The sequence below is a fragment of the Xiphias gladius genome, chromosome 10 (genome assembly GCF_016859285.1).
Source record: "Xiphias gladius isolate SHS-SW01 ecotype Sanya breed wild chromosome 10, ASM1685928v1, whole genome shotgun sequence".
NCBI classification, from domain to species: domain Eukaryota; kingdom Metazoa; phylum Chordata; class Actinopteri; order Istiophoriformes; family Xiphiidae; genus Xiphias; species Xiphias gladius.
Genome location: NC_053409.1, coordinates 23,452,355 through 23,465,048, shown reverse-complemented (window position 1 = coordinate 23,465,048; position 12,694 = coordinate 23,452,355). Strand labels below are relative to the sequence as shown.

Here is a 12,694-nt window from a genome sequence, read left to right as displayed (position 1 = left end):
TTTTAAAAGAAAGTGGAGCCCACTCTGTGTGACAGCCACCAGAGTTTCAGATCTAGCCTTTTGGTTCCCTTTGAAAAGTCCCTTTACCCAACACCCACAGATACAGCATAGGGACTATTTAATACCCTCTGCCTTCTCTGGGCTAAACTCAGTGAGCGAAAGGTAACAGGGGTTAATATATGGTGGCCCCTGAGAACAAAGCACATACAAGAGAGAAACCACAAACATTAAAGGAAACACGCTACAAATCGAGAAATGCCATAAATATGAAAACACATTCAAAAAGGGAAAACACATTCAACACAAATTGCTTTACTGGAAGTGCTCCAGGACGCTGGTGGAGGTGGTTTAGATAAGCAGCAATGTTACAGACAGACTTATTTCTAAAAAGATTATCGGGGGGGGGTTAATTTACAGTGAGTGTAGTAAAAGGTACACCCTATTATCCAATCTGTAATAGATATTAAAAAAATAATATAAATAGTTGAAATGTGGTGACATATCTTTACATATTAGAGCCTCAAAGTCCACAGAGGCAGCGATGTGGAAAAACTGTCCAATAGAACATGTTTATTATGTATTCAGCTTTACCTTCAGACAAACTGGCAGCAACAAATCTTATATTTCAAAATGCTACAGAGAACCGAGCAGTGGTTAATTGCCGAAGGGCTTGACGAGATAAGACTGTTCTCCCGGGACGACGGCGCACAGTGACCGTCCGGTCATCTCGGGAGCTGGACTGCGAGCTGCTGAGATGAGCGGCGGTTTCGACCACCAGTCGGTTCTCGCGTCACCAAAAACATCAGAGTAAATATCCAAACAGGCATTATCTGGATAAACTGTCAACATATATGAAATCTTAATGGTTACTTTCTCACCTGAAAAAAACATAAAAACTTAATAAGGGGTTAAGGTAGGTTATGTACATTAACAAAAGCATCTGTAATGTTGCCGTTTATCCAAATCACGCCCATCACTCCCCCTAGCGTCCCGGAGTACTTTTGGTATAGCTTTGCAACAAGCACCTGTTTTCCCTATTTTCAGGTTTTTATAAAACCATTTAATGAAAACATAAGCACGCAAACTGTAACCCAACAATTTTTCTTTCGGTTGCAGTTTAGTATTATTCACCTTTGTTTGTCCTATTATATCTGCCCTGTAGGCCTAGTTCTAGTGGCGTCTAATAGGTACAATGTCTGAAGGTCAGCGCACAAAGGTATAAGATTACAATGCAAACAGTAGCTCAATCTATCCCTTTAAATGTTATTTACATTAAAGTGTAATTTATAAGTAAACGAAGCAGTATGGACAGACCTTTTTTCATCAAGATGAGTTCATTTTTTTCTTATTTCATTTCCCATTGGCACTTTGACTCAGTGTACAGTACTACGTATACTTCAGCCACCGTGATTGTCACTTCAGTAATGCTTCTGTGGTTTTCCAGGTCGACAGAGGAGGTCATTGCCCTGTTCATTTCCATCGCATTTGTGGTCGATGCAGTGAAAGGCACAGTGAAAAGTAAGTTCCTGACACACATGACAGATGTCTCTCTTCTTTGTTCCCACGGCTCAGCCTGCGGCTTGTTTACATCGCTGTTTTCAAAGGGTCACATTGCTTTTACTGTAGTCTCATCCCGCTACATGACTGGCAGTCTGGCTGTCCGTACCAAGTGCTTGTAGTCAGCTCTAACTAATCAGAAAAAATGATAACTCCAGCATCATACTGAACCCGCTTTCAGATCCGTCACCAGTCCTAGTTTAGCAAAGTGTCAGCCGACATCTGATTTCTAAGCTGCCAGCTTCAGTGAATCAAGAAAATTTTAAATCTCTGAAAGCTTTTGAGTTTACACTATATTGTAGTTACATTTTTGAGATTATTATTTAAGTGAGCAGCTCGCTAATTAGTATGGCTGTTCTTGACTGAAGAGTCTTTTGTTGACTAATCGCCAATCTTGTATTCCATTTAATTAAAAACTGTCAAATAGTATTTCCCATTATTATTTTCCTTCTGTAGATGAATGCAGTCATGCAGAAGGATCTCTTAAAATGTAGTGCTTATTGAAGAACAAACCGTGTTTTTGAATATTCTTGTGATGCCAGATAAAACTTTTCCAGTAATCACTAGCTTATTTTTAATTTCCTGAAAATAGACCATAAAAGACAGCGAAACAATTCTGAGACAACCATGATTCAAGCAACTGATTAATTTACCAGTCTAATAAAAGCAGCCTTTATTCAAATCCGTGGCAGGTCAAACCCCTAGTAGGTGAGCGTTTCATCTGGCCAGGAGTAAGAAACAGAGCCCTGCAGCGAGTCCGGTGATGGAGAGACAGAAAAAATACATTAGTTCCCCTGTTACTCTGGTGGGTCAGCAGACTTAGAGGCTGAGAGAGATACTGTGTACTAAATTAATCAATCCAGATTTCCAAACCCAGCCTGGGGCCATTCTACACCACCCCTGCCTTTACTGCACCTCATCTTGATATATCATAAATATTTTAAACAATTTAGTTTCCAAAAAATTAGGTGACGATAGCAGAATGTAATTTATTTTGTATGCAATTTTGTCCTGTTTTGGAGATTGCCAGTGCAGTAGTTCCATTTTCAGAAACCGTTTGTAAAATACGCTCCCAGCTCATATGCCATTACAACAGCGTTAACCTATGACATTTTGTGGACACTTTTAATCCAAAATGTTTTCCAGAAATATGAATGAATACATTTTGGTTGTGCGGTTCAGTCTCCTGTACAACTTTGTCTGCTGCCTAACTTTTTTCATGGTTTGATGAAAAGGCCTGCGGAGGGACGTGCATGCAGGTCGTGTCACACACTCTTTACTGAAAGTGACGATAGAAAAGATTTCTACTTGTGTGGACTCTTATAAGCAAGGTTGTGTCCTCCCTCTTATTTAAACTAGTTGGAGCATTGCTCTACAGAGTTTAACATCCCAGCTTTCCGATGTGATGCTCATTAAAGGAAGAGACTCCAGTTATGATTGGTGGGTTGCTTATACTGTAGTTCCAATATATGCGTCATGACAAAATCATACAGTGCGTGGTGTTTAAGGATTCCACTCGTTTGACTTCGGAGCCAGTCGCCGACTGTTCTCTGATATTTATTACTGTAATTGGGACAGGGTATCGTGTGTGTGAGCCAAATGTCCAAAACCAAGCAAAATAAGGCTGTGTGCCTTGAGTGAGTATCTTAGAGTTGATCCAGTGGATCGGGTTTTAGTGCAGAGCCACAGCTCAGCAGGTTTATCTCCTTTTTATCAGTGTTCTCTCTCTTCAAGCTCTCCCTGCAGAGTTTACAGTCCTAAATTTGACCTAAATTAAGCATTTTTCCTATTTTTCTGTTTTGACTGCAGTATAAACAACACAAACTGTTTTTGAGGCTGGTTGTTTGTTTGTCGTACAGCCAGTTGTACAGTTAGCCGAGCAACAAGGCCATAATCATAGTCTAACCATCGTTCCAGGTGTTTTCCTCTGTGTTTACTCAGTTGTTCAATATAGGCTTCTTTCTGACTTCCAAGACTAAACAAGACTAAGAGACTACAGCCACGCTAGTGGCTCTGTGAGGCTGCACTTGGACACAGCGACGCTTTAATTCAAAAGCATGCTAACAAGCTGGCATGTTGTTGTTTGGCTGGTATAATGTTTACCATTTTCGCAGTCTTTGTTTAGCATTTTATCATGCTAACATTTACCGCTTACCACTAAACAGTTACGACGGGCATGTCGTTTTGCAAATATTTGGTATTTGGAAAAGTTAAAGGATCGCTTAAGTTGTTACAAATCGTGCTGAGGGCCAAGATGAATGATGAAATTTCATGACATCTCATCCAGTAGTTGTGAGACATATCAGTTCAGACCCAAGTAGTGGAACAACTGACCTATCGCCCTACATTGCCATCGCCACAGCCATGCCGCTAGCGTGGCCGAAAATATGTATATGTTGGTTGAAGCAGTTGTCACCTGCGGGGGCCTCTAGTCTTTGTTGGTTTCAGTAATCTTACAGTCCTTTCCCTGCTTCACTGAACGCTGTGGGTGTGATTCAGTCTTTCACAGATACTACCATGCCCCGACGCTGGCTAATGGAAGCAAAGAGGACTTCCCTCTGGGCGGAGACTTGTTGGGAGGAAACAGGAGTGAAGTGGCGGCAGGGTTGGCACTCAATGTCCTCCCTGAATCCTTCATCCAGTGCACTCGAGAGAGGCCTGTCCTCTGCCTCCTGCTGATGCTCGGGACATTATGGATGGGCTACACCCTCTACCAGTTCAAAAGGAGGTACGTACCGTACCTCAGTGCTGCAGCACTCTTTAAGATAAATCACTGGAGAAGTTTAAATGGTGTTTGGACGGGAGCACTGCTGACCAGGACGATTACGGCTGAGTGGGCCTTGACTCTGAAGACTGTCAGCAGTGACAGAGCGTGCAGGAACTCTCCAGAGGGGCTCTTACAAAGCTCCCTTTTCTGTTGAAGGATCCATTCCAGTCCGTGATTTAATCAGCATTAATATTCTACTTCTGATTGCTCCCAGTAATCAAATCAACCTCAAAGCTGGATTCAATTGTGTAAGCAAAAGGCAGACCAAGGTACTTAAACAGTGTCAGAAGTGAAGCCATTGTCCTTGTCTTGTCCACAGTAATTGTATTCCTCTATTATTTGTCTCTCTCTCTCTCTCTCTCTCTCAGTCCGTTCCTGCATGCCAAAGTGAGGGAGGTGCTGTCGGACTGCGCCCTGCCGATCTCAGTGCTCCTGTTCTCCTTCATCGGCTCCTACCTTTTCAGTGACATTGAGCGTTAGTATCATTTGTTGTTATCATTTGTTTTATGTATTTTCTCCTGGGAACTGAAAATATCTTAAATGAGATGGAATGTGTTGATTCTGCCGCAGCTCTTCTTTCCCCTTTTAGGAAAGTAAGTTTACGTTTTAAAGCCCTGACCCGGTCCCCAGATGCTTGCCCATTCGATTAGATAGTCACTCAGGCTACTTTGCTGCACGTTGCTCATTGTTTAGTTCGACAGTTTGTGCCACACTCCATTGTCAGTCATTGCAGAATATACATTCCTGTGGCAAAGTGGTTATTTTTTGTTAAGAGTGCCGTTTATTATGAAGTTTTTTTTTTTTCTTTTTTTTCGCTATTATCATTGATCTTTGTTTCTAAAAATATGTATTACATCAGTACTTGCCTTGTTAGTACAGATTATCAAGGAAGTAGCTAGCATGAGCGCCTCTAGTCTATATAGTTTTGTGAATACTGAGCAGAAAAAAAACTGATGTGAAGTAAAATTGTATCTCCCATCCCAGCAGATGTTTTTTCTCCATTCTTCTTCTATGCTCAGATAGTTGAACCAGTATTGATATTATTTGGCCCTCGCCCTTAGAGCCCGGGAATTTTGGCTCTCTACAACATAAAGGCGGCTGTCACATTTGACGAACCACTCCTCTGCAGGGAAAAATGCACACGGCATCCATGTCGCCTGCGAGCTGGGAAGAATTAAATCTCCTGCTTCTAGTTTTATCTATTTTAATTTTGTGTGGAGAAGCCACGAACACATGAACAAGCTCTGTCTCAGATGTGGATGAGCAGAGGCAAAGAGTCGTCGCTTCTTCGACCTGACACTATTTGGGTTTAGTAGTTGTTTCCCCATTGAAGATAAAGACGAGGGTCCTAGCTGAAACTCTTGCGTGTGTATATTTCATTAACAAATTCTAAGAATAGAGTAATGTGGGTCTGGGCAGGTGCAAGATTTGAAACAAGCTGTGGGAACCTCCGGGCTGTGAAACACAACACTGGGGGGGGTGTGGTATTATTTGAATCTGCAGACTTTTTCATAGACCAAACCTATTTTTCTGTGTGTTCTTATCATGTTATAATAAAAGGTATGTAAGATGTAGAAAAAACTAAAAAACTACAATTGTCAGGATCCCTATACAGAATACACAGGCGTGTATGTTTTCTCGCAGCTTTTTAATCAATGATGAAGTGATTAGCCGTTGTGATGCTGCACTGTTAACTAGGGCGAATGTGACAGTGAGAAAAAAGAGCTGCTTTCTGACAACTGCATGTGTATTCGTGTTTATTTGAACTTTAATAATGTGAGTTTGTTGTGAGACATATGCCTGTGTTTAAATGTTCTTTTGGTAACACTGCAAGTCACTTCGGTTCTTTGCTCTAAAAATTGTGTACTCTGAATTTAAGAGTTTTCTTCGTAGGTAACAGTTTCATGACATTGCGGTAATATGAACAAAATGAGGGAAAGTAATTGTAAAAAGATCTGTGAGTGGTTGTTAGCTGTCTTTTTGTGACAGTCTAGTACCGTTTGGAATATTTATTTACATTTTAGGGATTTGGACTCTGATCCAAACCTGCCGAAGGGCTCAAACTTACGGCCTATTTACGTCCAAGACACGCTTTCTAACTGTGAGGCCTCCTTTATTTGATACCTTTATTGTACCTTTGATACCTTTTTATGTCCCTTAATCAAGGCATAGGCCAAAACACATTGGAGATTTTCAGTTTTTTATCCTTTATTGTTTAGCATCAATTTGAGCCTCCATTCATTGATGCCAAGGCAGCAGCTGTTCTCCAGGGGTCGACACAGATACACGGAGACGAGCGCTAAACCCTCAAGTGAATTTAAATTTAAGTGACTGGCCAATTTTCTGTCCCTTTACCTCCTGAGACAATAAGTCATAAGATAATAGACCCATTATTGTATTGTCACTTCTTGCTAAATTTAACCGACCGCACTTAATTCAACTGCATTGGAGGGGATACAGTCCAAATTGAGGTATCAGGCGTTTGAAAAAAATCCAGCCACTCTTAAAAATGAAAATGATTGCTGGTCTGAAAACATGAGTCGTCACAACACTTTGAGAGACAGTTATGTTTGTGAAGACAAAATCTGGAGGAAGTGGTAGTGAATTTCAGACAGTCAATCCTGGGCAAAACTGGGCAAAATTTGTCCAGTTGATTTTTTTTTTTTTTTTCCCCCCAGGACACTTTACTGTACATCCCCACAAAAAGAATCTTGTCATAAGCAGATGTTTACGACAGACATTGCAGCGATAGCTTCAGTTAGCTAGAGTTATCTGACAAAGTTATGTCAGAGTATGGAGGCAACATTCGCAAAATCTCAAAAATCTTAATGTTAAATTAAACTCACGGTCATTGGGTTTTCTTCCTTTTCGGACAGTTCCAGTCTTTAAAGTTCACGACCGGCCCATCTTCAACGTGGCTCCGTTTGAGCGGCTGTCGGCGATGAACGTTGTCAGCGCCATGGGCCTCGGCTTCCTCCTGGCCCTCCTCATCTTCATCGACCAGAACATTGTCGTCTCGCTGACCAACGCACCAGAGAACAGGTACAGCTCAGTTACAGAAACCTAAAAGGGTTTTACAAAGCACCCATTTCATCATCTGTTTCATCTCAGTTATCAATTCCTTTAAACACAATTTACAAAACAGTCTATAGAGAAGACTGGATAATGAGTAGTGAGGGTGAAACCTGGGGTGTTAGTTCTTCTGCATTTTCTTAGTGGGTTGGTTCTAGTATGTTTTTTTTTTTTCCCCTTGTGACCCCTCAAAAAGCCAACAAGGACCTTTAGGGATCCACTGACCCCTACTTGAGGATCTGCTGCAACCGGATATTGGCCGGTCTGTTAGGGAGAGCAGATGAACCGAGCCATAAACTTGACATCTGAGCCCAATCGTCACAAACATGGTGCTCTGAAGAAGCCTCAGAGCCAAAACGCAATGATGAGCTTTTACCCCCTTCTTCGAAATTTGCACTGGACAGACCAATTTAGAGCTTATCCGCGCCCCATCGATGTACCGTCAACCAGCCCTACAGTAAAAATCTATAATGATGGAATTTCAACCCTTATCTTGTACATTTGTTGGGGAGAAATTAATTGGATCTAAATGTCCGTTCCAGACAAGGAAGAATTCACCTGTAGGCAAAACAACGGCTGCCATAGCATGAAAAAGGGTGCTCTCCAAGAGTATTGATCTGTTGGACACTCTTTTCATATTCTTTTATAAATGGTACTGTTGTGATCTTACTTACTGTACACAAAAAATTCAAAATAAAGTGAAATAGAATTCAAAGACTCCTGTTAGCTAAAGGTGGTGTAACAACATTAAAAAGGTTGGTAAACAGTTTTCTGTATTCAACCTTCGCCACATCCCTCATGTGTCAGAAGCTGGAAAAACTCGACTTACTATTTCTGTTCCTACTTTTCTCTTTTCATTCTTTTTTCATCTAGTGCATTCATTGATTGGCCTGACATCTTATTTTTCTTTTTCTTTCATAGTCTTGAAATGAAATATTTATTGAACCCTTCTGAAAGTTTTTCTACCTGCCCAGGTCACATTCTCTTTCTTCTTTGTTTTCTATTTCGTTATTTATTTATTTGAAATATCTGTCATCATTATGCAAGTTAATATAAACCTAAAAATTACTTGTGCATTTTGGTTGAAAGGAAATAAATGAAAATAAAGGTGGATTTACCAACAAACCAACCTGCTTTCACTTAATTATAGGCTCATACTTAATGCATTTAAGTTCTTATCCGGAGTGATTTACAGTATTCAGTGGTGTCAATTCCATGCTCAAGGGCACGTCAGCGGGATGCATGGATCGTGATCAGTGTGTCCATATTGCCTCACAGAGCGATTGCTGTAGACACTGGCCGACCGTCACACAACCTATTCACAGTTTTAGGGTGAACCTGCCCCAAGAAACACAGAAAAACGCACATGCTTACACACACACACACACACACGCTGCCCTCCTGCCGAGCCGGCTGGAGGAGCAGGGAAGACGCACAGCAGTGATCCTTAACTAACATGTGGCTTCATAAAGGTCACGGTCTTCCTTTTATTGTGAGGTTACCCTTGTGTCTCACTCGGCTTCTGCTGTCATCATTAGTGACGAACTGATTTATGCTCTTCTTGGAACGAAAACCGGAAGGAAGGCACAACGTGTACGTGAATTGTCTTGTATGTTGAATGAGAAGAGTTGGTGAAACACATGAGCGAGTATTTTTCAGGTTGCGCTAGGAGAATGATGCCCTTTGTATCTGTGTGTATGAGTGTGTGTGTATACAACCGTCCCGTCTGTGCACTTCTGAGTAAAACAGTACGCAGATTTTTTCTTTGTGCATCTCTCCGTGTGTAAATGAACTCGTGCGCACGTGTTTTTATCTGTTTTCCTTGTGCGGTTTTGGGTGGGTCGCTGTGGTTCAGCCCGTCGTTGCTGCAGTGTGTAACGGTTGCATTGCTCCTCAGGTTGCTGAAGGGCACGGCGTATCACTGGGACCTGATGCTCTCTGGGCTCATAAACATCCTGATGTCGGTGCTGGGGTTGCCCTGGATGCACGCCGCCTTCCCCCACTCCACCCTCCACGTGCGCCAGCTGGCTTTCGTGGAGCAGCGGGTGGAGGGGGGGCATCTCTACGAGACGTGAGTTTCCCGCCCTCTGACCGCCCGCGCTAATCAGACACTCAATTAAAGGACGTCTTCAGAGCGTGCGGCGACTGTAATTTAGTGTCGCAGGCTACTGTATCCTGCTCTTCCCTGATTGCATGATTACTATGTAACTAACCATTTTCTCTGCGGGTGGACGAGGTGAGGGGGTTTTTAAGAGATTAGAGGATTCAGGTCATTATTCTGGCAACACAGATACGTGCAAAATTATAGTCAGCATACATTCAGGATTCCTTAAGTAGTCAAGTGGGATAATTGTGGCAGAGGAGACAATCTTTTAGAAGAACAGATCTCACTAGAGATCGTGGTTCTAGAAAAAACTGAGATGAAAAAAAAAAGCATATAAATAGAAATAATAGAAATAGAAATAAAACTACACAAAGGTAAGTCTAAGTACCCGGGTCTTGAGATGCTTTTTAAAGGTTTCTACAGATCTGAAGTCCAAAGGGACAGATCCAAAGCCCAGATTGCACGTTATTTTCCCCTTTTCCAAGATTTTTTCATTTTAACAAATCTAAGAGGGCAGAAGAGGTAAAACTATTCAAGAAAATAAAGGTTAGAGGAAGAAAAGTAAGAAACGTCAAAATCATCTCGCAGTCTCTCAGATTTATCTTGTGACCCCTGTGTGGGTCTTAACTGCCGGATCGGGAACCACCCATTTAATGAATGCTCTCGCTTTCACTAGCTTCACCCTTCTCTGGATAATTTACTGTAGGTGGATGGATGTTTGTGTCACACTATACATAGCCATTTACCATCAGAAACTACTGATTGGTCAGCTTGGATGACACCGTCCACCACACACACAGTGCTGTGTTGACATGTTGATCGTCAGTGGGCCTTAAATTACACAATAATTAATCATAGAAAATCTATATAAGGATTAAATACAAAGAACACGGGGATGTCTGTTCCCTCTGCATTTAATACTTTAAAACAAGACACGTGGCCTGTGGATTATATGACTTACGTACTTATTCCAGTAAATATCAGGATATAACCTTAGTTTGTTTACAACAGTCAAGGTCCCTTAAATTCACACTTTTGCAAATGGGAAATGTGCTGGAACACTGATAAGAAAATCCCAGAAAAAATGTTGTCTGATGTCTGTCGCATTGTATTTTGGGTGCCTTCCAGTAACCATTCTCATTTCTGTGTGTGTGTTTTTGTACGCCACGTGCGCCCCCTCAGCATTGTCCAGGTGAAGGAGACCCGGCTGACGTCTCTGGCTGCCAACATCTTCATCGGCGTGTCGGTGCTGCTGCTGCCCGTCCCGCTGCAGTGGATCCCCAAACCCGTCCTGTACGGCCTGTTCCTCTACATCGCCCTCACCTCCATCGACGGAAACCAGATGTGCGATCGCATGGCTCTCCTCCTCAAGGAGCAGGTGGGGAAGTGTGTGTGTGTGTGTGCATGCGGTGTAAGAGGATGAATGAATAAACGTGTGTGTGTGTGTGTGTGTGTGAGTCCATATGTCGATTGGAGGGCTCTGCAGATCAAACGGTTGACTGGGTTCCCAGTGCTGGAGGACCGGACTTGAGTTAAATAACATTTGCAAATATAATTTTTTATGTTTGTTTTAATCTACTTAGAATACCGGGTGGGTGGGGTTTGGTGAATTAAGACAGATCGGTTAGTAAATAAGCATCATTATTCTAGTGTGGGGTATCAGCCACATGAAGATGCTTCTTACACTCATCTTTATTAATTATCTGCTAAGATTAAAACGTAAAATCCAACATTTGGCAGCCACTTGGAAACTATCAGAATTGCTTTCCTTTCTTTGCCTTGTCTTCTGCGCCATGTCCGATTTAACCTTCCTACTGTCTCAGTAAAGCAAGACTTGCCATTTTCCTCTCAACTGTACTTGGGAACGTCACACACTAGTGCCTCCAGATGGCAGTGAGAGGTAACAACATGAAGGTAACAGTCAGATGAGGTCCTTAGCAGATGTCAAAATGGGAGTCATTTTGTAACTCGCTTTTATTTACCGAGACATTGTTTTTGTTCTACCACAAATATCCCCATATTCAACATGTACAATCTCTGCTTTGACAAGAAGCTCTGATACATTTCAACTGCTATGGCACAAGAAGTTTATTATGTTTGATTTCCGGCCTTCAACTGTGGAGAGTGGAGATTTGTTGAGTCTTCCTCTTGTATTTTCGCAGGTGGTTACCAAGATAGTGAGAGAGTTTTGTTGGCAGAGGTAACCAAAGGATGACCTGCTGTTTTTAAAGGTTCAAACCTGACAGCAGATCAGCGGGGGGAGCTGAATTTGTTTTGTCTGCTGCAGCCACACTTAGGATGGAAAGATGCATTTTCATAAAATATTCTCACTGTGGGCAGTTTTAAAAAAACATCAGCGACCTCTCTCCTCTAGGAGAACCCTCGTGCTATAAATACACTTATTGTACTTTAAATACGCTGATTATACTTTTAAGAAAGCATCCGCTGAAAGCTAAACGTTATTTATGATCTAAAACCCAGAGTGCACTTCTTAGAGATGTGTGGGTCGTCCACTTCCCTTAGTCATTTCTCTAATACCTGAGGACAGCGAGGAAAAGAACCTCAGGGGGAGATTGTATTTTAATCTGTCCTGATCCTCTCACCTCCTGCAGACGTCTTACCCACCTACCCACTACATCCGCAAAGTGCCCCAGAGGAAGATCCACTACTTCACCTTCCTGCAGATGATGCAGCTGCTGGTGCTGTGTACGTTTGGCATGTACCCGATACCGTACATGAAGATGATCTTCCCTCTGCTCATGATCCTGCTAATCCCAATCAGGTACGACCATGGCCATTTTGTCCCGGTAACGGATCTTCTCAAGTGCCCTAAACCGAGATGACATTCAGTAGCACGCCAGTAACAAGTGCGGTGTCTGACCTGAATCTGCCCGTGGATGAAAACGGGTTTTAGTCACACGGACGACTACGTATCTCTCTAAATAGCATCTTTCGAGGGAGTAAAGTAGACAATTCTAGTTTTCTTAATCACATTTTAAAATTTTGTAGAAAGGTTAAATGTTTTTCAGAAACGTCTGGCAGCCCAGTTGCGATACAGATGTTTTGTGCTGCAGTTTGTCCGCGTGGTCTTACTAAGCATAACGTGTGAAAACAACGGCTGCAGCACTAAGAGCAGCTGGGCGCAGTGGATTATATATGATATTTATAAATTCACAGAATAATTCACCACACTC

The 12,694-nt window shown here is 42.1% G+C and overlaps 1 protein-coding gene across 4 annotated transcripts in view; it reads left to right on the top strand.

The window, feature by feature from the left end:
• The window catches only part of slc4a11 (solute carrier family 4 member 11), a 102,001-nt gene that overhangs the window by 85,628 nt on the left and 3,679 nt on the right, over positions 1 to 12,694 (top strand). For all 4 annotated transcript variants that reach the window (XM_040138230.1, XM_040138228.1, XM_040138231.1 and 1 more), the window contains 7 exons: positions 1,445 to 1,518; positions 4,057 to 4,285; positions 4,693 to 4,799; positions 7,201 to 7,366; positions 9,294 to 9,467; positions 10,683 to 10,878; positions 12,113 to 12,282. In XM_040138230.1, the coding sequence (XP_039994164.1) occupies positions 1,445 to 1,518; positions 4,057 to 4,285; positions 4,693 to 4,799; positions 7,201 to 7,366; positions 9,294 to 9,467; positions 10,683 to 10,878; positions 12,113 to 12,282 (1,116 nt within the window). The remainder of the gene's footprint in view (positions 1 to 1,444; positions 1,519 to 4,056; positions 4,286 to 4,692; positions 4,800 to 7,200; positions 7,367 to 9,293; positions 9,468 to 10,682; positions 10,879 to 12,112; positions 12,283 to 12,694) is intronic.